Source organism: Rattus norvegicus, chromosome 9 (genome assembly GCF_036323735.1).
Source record: "Rattus norvegicus strain BN/NHsdMcwi chromosome 9, GRCr8, whole genome shotgun sequence".
Lineage (NCBI taxonomy): Eukaryota > Metazoa > Chordata > Mammalia > Rodentia > Muridae > Rattus > Rattus norvegicus.
The window spans coordinates 86,402,950-86,409,372 of NC_086027.1; the positions used below are offsets into that span (position 1 = coordinate 86,402,950).

At 51.9% G+C, this 6,423-nt stretch overlaps 1 protein-coding gene across 3 annotated transcripts in view; it reads right to left on the reverse strand.

Annotated features, from left to right (window-relative positions):
- The window catches only part of Epha4 (Eph receptor A4), a 142,763-nt gene extending 138,968 nt beyond the window's left edge, over window positions 1-3,795 (reverse strand). Inside the window, exons 1-2 of one of the 3 annotated variants that reach the window (XM_008767249.4) lie at window positions 3,602-3,785; window positions 387-454 (exon numbers count right to left, since the gene is read on the reverse strand). In XM_008767249.4, the coding sequence (XP_008765471.1) occupies window positions 387-454; window positions 3,602-3,692 (159 nt within the window). In that variant the 5' untranslated portion in view covers window positions 3,693-3,785. Of the gene's footprint in view, window positions 1-386; window positions 455-3,601 lie in introns of all 3 variants that reach the window. The other 2 variants (NM_001162411.1, XM_039083683.2) reach the window with 2 other exon arrangements.
- Between the last annotated feature and the right edge of the window lie 2,628 nt (window positions 3,796-6,423).

Genomic DNA, 6,423 nt, shown 5'->3' on the forward strand with positions numbered 1-6,423 from the left:
TTCATCTGGAAGCAGAACAATTGCTCTAAAATTAACCCCGCCAGGACTCCATGACCACCAGAGTAATAGGCATAAATTCTAATTTGGTCTCCAGATCGTATTTCTTGTCGGTATTTTAGTTTTAAATAGGCATCTAAGTCTATACTTCCACCAATCTCCTAATTTTGAAGCCCCTTTCTGCCCTTTTGGTTTCTAGGTCTTCCATGACAGAACTATCCAAAGGGAGTATTGGATTTCTCCAACAAAGCGTAATTCACTTCATAGGCCACAGCGGAAATCTGACCCCCTCACCACAATCACAGAGAATCAAGCCATTAGACTCTCAGAAAGTGGCTAATCACTCTTTTTTTTTTCCTTCTTGCCTCAGAGAAGGCCTCAGAACTTACCCCTCCTTCCAGAGGGCTTGCTATCCACCCAAGCTCTCCCTGAACAGATCTGGAATCCAATAAAGTAACTGCAAAAAAAAAAAAAAAAGTATATATATATATATAAACACAAAGGAAAACAGATTAATTTCCAATTGCAAAAGCCAATAACACAAAAACCATTTGCCTGAGCGTTTCCATATGCGTTGAGGGTGCGAATAGCCAATCTGATCAAAACCGAAACTGGGTCCCACTTATGTAAATAATCACTCCTCACATGATCCTCTCCCCTCTTGAAATCTGCAGGTTATTTATTTAACTTGCTTAGCATTTAAAATTCCATCCGAGGACCCGATTGATTCATTTTTTTTTCTAAAAAGGATGAATAGGGCATCTCAAACACAGAGCAAACAAAATAAATCTATCAGTGTAGGACAGCAACACCAGAGAGCAAAGTCTGCATTCATCTATGTCTGTTATCTACTCGATGTATTTGTTTTTGCAAGCCTCAGATGACCACATAACTCACCGGTGGTGGTGACAGACCCACAAGTGAATGCTATGGGAGGACCTGAAGGGTCAGGGAAAATGCTCTTCCCCCCTTCCCCTAAGCCCCACCACCAGATAAATACAGGTCCCTGTATACCCCGTCTGCTTTGTGAATATCTAAGTCCCAGCAAGGAGGCCGGCAGATCCCTAAGGTTAAAATGCAAGTACACCGAAGTATTCTCTTTTTCCTAGGTCCTTTGGAGGACAACCGAGATGAGCCCTCCACCCCCCAGGAAATGGCTGGTTTGAATTTTAGGTATGGAGTACTGCCTAATGGATTTAGTACGCTTGCACTACACCTAACATTGGGCCTCCAAGCTAGGGGGAAGGGAGAAGAGGCCTCTAGAGCTATGGTACCCTTCTCAGGGTGGAATAAAGCGCTAGGTGCCTACGACATTGACAGCGAGGCAATGAATTCGAATCCTATCCACATTGCCTTTCCCACCACGATCTTCGGGCCTGGACTCGAAAGGCCCATCTAAAAGGAACCCTTTGGGTTATTAATTTGATCAGGGAGACTGGCTCTTCAGGCTGGGGGGAAGGGTGGGAATGGGAGGCCCCTGTCCTGGCGGCCCGAGTACCCCAATTCTCAGTCTCACCCCCAGGGCCTGGAATTCTGCCCACCTCCCCTCATTTTACCCCTCAAATCCAGGAAGTTAAAAACAACCCCTTTGCCCCAGCTCTCCGAAAGATCCTGTATTCCTGGGGTCTATTAATTATTCTAAAATGCAGAGCCTTTCCCGGGTCGTTCCCGCCTGGAGTTGTGCTCCCTTCTCTTCCCGGTCCCTAGAGAAAAGCCCGCTACATCCACTTGGATTTATGTAAGGTGGATTAGGGACACAAAGGGAACAATAAGACCCAATTTACAAAAAAAGGGAGGGAGTAGAAAGGGAGGGTAAAAGGGAGAAAAGGAAACGTGATGGGAATAAAAAGCAACAAAATGAATTAATTTTTAAGGGAAGGAGGGGCAAGGAGGTGCACCCCCCCCCCCGTTCAACATTAGCCTACGGTTCCAACGTGCGCCTTTTTGTCTAGGGCGCCCAGTCTCGCGTCCCAAAGGGAAAAAAAAGGGTGAATTAAAGGTAAAAAAGAACCCTAACTCTAACGTATGGGGCGAGAGAGGTCTCTGGGGACACTTAACAAGTGTGTAAAGTAAGTAGCCATGAGGACGCGAGGTACGCGGTTCCGCTCAGAGGAAAAGCCCCAGGGACTGAGCGACAGCGGCTGTCGAGGTGCTAAACCGAAGCCACAAACCCTGAAATGAGAAGACGGAGTAGGGGAGAGACTACTCTTCTACCCCCACTTTCCCCTCCTCCACCCCTGCAGTGCCTATGGGCAGGTGTATGACAGTGTCCAAACCTCTGCCCGGAGAGCTCCGGGTACCCTCTGCCTAGCCAAGCCTAAGTTGGTTTTTGGCTCCCTCCTTCGGAACAGAAAAAATGATAGTGGATTGCACAGAAATAGCTAGATGGACTGATGCCTGGGGAGACGGAGGATGGATGGATGGATGGATGGATGGATGGATGGATGGATGGATGGATGGAGTGGGAAGAATCGATAAGACAGATGCACAGCTAATGCGTATAGGTTGGAACACGAACAGAGGCCCGGGCCCACGTTCACACCCTGCGCACTCGCTTACCCGGCACAAATAGTCCAGGTTCATGCAGACACCCGCACCAGGCACACATTTACCCTCAAACACACACACACACACACACACACACACACACACACACACACACACACACACAGGAGGAGGAAGAGAGACAGAGACAGACAAAACAGAGAATGCTCTCTTCCCTCTAGGCCCATTAGAAACTAAATGGTCACCACCTCTCCCCTCACCTCGGACAGAAAAACAATCCTTCCAGCACGTCTCAATAGATAAACAGAAAACAGCACCAAGAAAGAGCGGGTCCGGTGGGTCATGCCAGTCCTTACAGACTAGTTCACACCATTCCAGAGAGAGAAGCTTAAAGTAGGGTATGTTTAACTCGCTGACTGCTCCTCTAGGTTTGCTGGATGATCTAAGGATCTGGGGTAGGGGAGAGGTAGGCCTGCGATTGCAACCTCTAGGTTGCGCGGCCCGATGGAGAAAAAGGTGTCTGAGGCCCGGTGCTAGAAATCAGGTCACCGGCGCCCGCAAGCGGCGCCACCACCGCTGCGCTGCGGAGACCAGGCAGCCAGGTCCCGGGAAGCGCAGCGCTGGGAAAACTTTGCAGAAACCCGGGCTCGCAAGGCTTGGACAAGAGGCCGGGCGCGCTAAGCCTTCACTGCTCATCTGCATTTCCCTTCTCGCTGGTGCTGCTGATGAAGAGGACTTTGTTCACACGTTATTTTTGTTTTGTTTTGTTTTGTTTTAAATCCTGGTGTATCCCCCTGGGGGCTCCTGAAGCCGGCCCTGCAGGCGGATGCTGATAAACTTTGGCCTTTCACTACAAACTTGGGCAGAGTGGCAGCTTGCATCGGTCACCCCTCTCAGTTCAGACTGCCCGATCTTCCTCGTTCCCCACTTAAGAGGATCCCCTCTGTCCCGCACCCTTCTCCGGAGTGGGAACGCGAGGCTCACGCCGCGCTCTCCCCCCCCCCGCCCCCCATCCTAACTGGTTCTGAGCTCCCGAACCATTCATCAGTGAATCACCCTCTCCGGGTCCCGGATCGCGTAAGGGCTGCCCGGCTCTTACCTTCATTCGCCGGGTATACCCTAGAACCGGTGACAGCGTCGCAAATTCCAAAGAGAAACGAAAAGAGGATGAAATAGAAAATCCCAGCCATGGTTCGCCGGTGCCAACGCTGCTCCTACCGCTTCTATCCCAGTGGAATAAATGCTTAAGTTAGGAGTGCAGCAGTCTGAAGACATTGCCAAGAGGGTGGGCCCGGCCCGTGACGTACACCCGCCAGTCCGGAGCTTGCGACCAATGGCAGAGCAGAACCGGCGCCACATCTCCACCCCCACTGTGCAGAGCCCACCCCCTGAGGTCCCGCCCCCTCCAGCCTCCGCAGGGCTCAAGGTCTCCGGAGGCTGGCTCCGTAGCTGTGATAGGTCTGTTCTCCCACCGGAGCTCCGGAACCTTGTCTCGATCCTCGGGGATCGATCCCTTGGACGGCAGAGGGAACTTCGAGAGACTCCGACAGGACGGCGGGGAAGGCCAGAAAATGATGGCAGTCCTCGCCGGACCCCAAATCCGGAGCTGGGCGAGGGAGAAAAGACTCCTGTTGAGATGAAATAAGTCTGAGGTTGACCTGCACCTTGGCTCTTGCCCCATGCTGAGGTCGTCGGGTCGCTGTACTGCCCACCCCAGCTCAGGTCTGGCGCTCTCTGCTGCACGCAGACACCCTCATTGCCCGGTTTTGTGTCTTTATGGCGCTCCGCCGTGGGAAATGCTTTGGGCTGGGGGACTTTCGTAGCTTGATTATTTCTTTCCTTCTTAGTTACCCAGCCAAGGAGTCCCAGTCCTCTCCAATGTCTCCCCAACGTAGCCACTTGTCCCCAATCTTTCTATCGCCGGGAAGTGACCCCTGGTCCGGGTGTTCACGTCGACTGACCCACTACCGGACTGCGAAGGGTGAAATCACCTCGCGACAGACCTAGCTGCCGGGAATTCACTGTGCGCTTTCCAGGGAGAGTCCCTGCAACCACGTCTAGCCATTCCGGGACACAAAGGTGTAGAAGGGAAGGGTGTACGAATGAGAACACCTGCTGCACAGAATGGGCACACGGAGGGTCGCAAGCTGCCTGGAGCAGCTAATGTGGCTCTGAGCTCCTACGTCTCCCCGGTGCTGATGGGTACAGTCTCTCAGGAGACCAAGATGAGAGGCTGTACCCGCAGAAACTTGTACCACAACCCCGCGTTGTTCTGGATGCCAACCATCGACTTCCCAGGGACGCACACACCATCAGGTCACAGTCGGTCCCTCCGATGCTCAGGCCACCGGGGAAGCCAGTTGAGCGCCGACCGCAGATATCAGCTCAGCTAGCTACCTGGGGAAACTGGGTGGCTGTTCCCCAGGCGTTTAAAGGGGTGGGATTCCAGAAGACCCACCTTCCGTGCTCCCCTCAAGCCGCCCCTCTTTTGGATCCCTCCCGGGCCAGATTTCCCTTCTCCAAGTCTGAGTCTCAGCCTGAGATCTAAGGCTTAGAGTGGAGGCACTTTGCAAACAGCGAGGGCAGAGGCTCTACGTGAGCCAACTGCGCCACCTGCCGGCCAGATGTGGCAGCGCGCGGGTCCCGAGCAAGGCAGACGGGACAAAGACCTCAGCCAGCCAGCCAGGTTGTCCAAGCCGAGCTACTAATTTATTTATAGAATTGGCCATGTCTTCCCACACTACAGTGCGGAGAGTCCTATCTCACTTCCCTCCACCTAGACTACGAAAGATGGACTCGGAAAACGTTTCATGAAGGAACTTCACATTCAAAGGATTGCATGAGTAGCTTGCCCCCCAAAAATGAGACTATGGAGTAAAAAAATCTGAGCATCACGGCAAGATGTGGAGCAGGTAGAAAATCGAGAGTGGCTCCAGGCACTTTCTGGTTATTGTCATGGAGAACCGATAGCCTCCTCCCACCCCCGCACCCCTCCCCCAGGGAAGGAGAACTGTGTGCGGGCTAACACCCAGGCTAATCACACCAGCAACTTTTACAGAAGGCGAGAGTGCGGCCATGGGCCATAGCTGAGTCGGTTGTCCAGCGGGACAGCGTGTAAGGCTCCTGGCATTTTGACTCTGCGGTTTGGAAAATCCTATTGGAATGTCACCCACCGGGAAAGTGGATTTCCGTTATTGTAGCTACCGAGTATACATCAGTGAGGCGCGGGGGTGGGGGTGGGGGACTCTATGCACGGGGGAATATATGTGTTGCATAATTTATTAAAAGTGTTCTCGCTAAGTCCCCTTAAGAAAAGTCTCGATTCTTTCACGTGTCTTTCTGACTTTTACAGAAAAATAAATATAAAGATCTAGGTCCCCATCGTTTGCCGCTCAGACTGAGAAAGGGCAAGAGCTTTCTGGGAAAGCTCTGGGAAAACATTTTAAAACAATAGGTGCCGGTTGTGTCTCGGCAGGAGAGTGAGTCCTGTGTATTTTCTGTAGTTGAAATAGAAAGCTACCTGTCTGTCTCCTTGAAAGCAGCAACATTTCCAAAAACACGCATCCCACCCCATGTGCACAATGAACATTAACCCTCTTTTCCGGCTACTGATGTCTGGAAAAAAAAAAATCAAGGCTAAAACATGAGGACACAGTCTTCCCTTCCCTACCTTCCTTCCCCTTCTTTTATTTCTCAGGCCTCAGGGCAACCCAGCTTCCAGGAGACCCAAGAAACTAAAGGCTAACTGGGGTGGGGGAGGAGTCCTGTATCCTCCTCAGTGAGGTCACGGGGCAGCTGTTCAGTGACCCCCAAAGGGAACAGTCTCCTGGTCACTGGGACAACATCTAGCCCAAACGAATTCGATTCTTTAAGTAGTGCAGAAATGGAAACAGTTCTGGCCCTGGTGACCACCAATGCAGG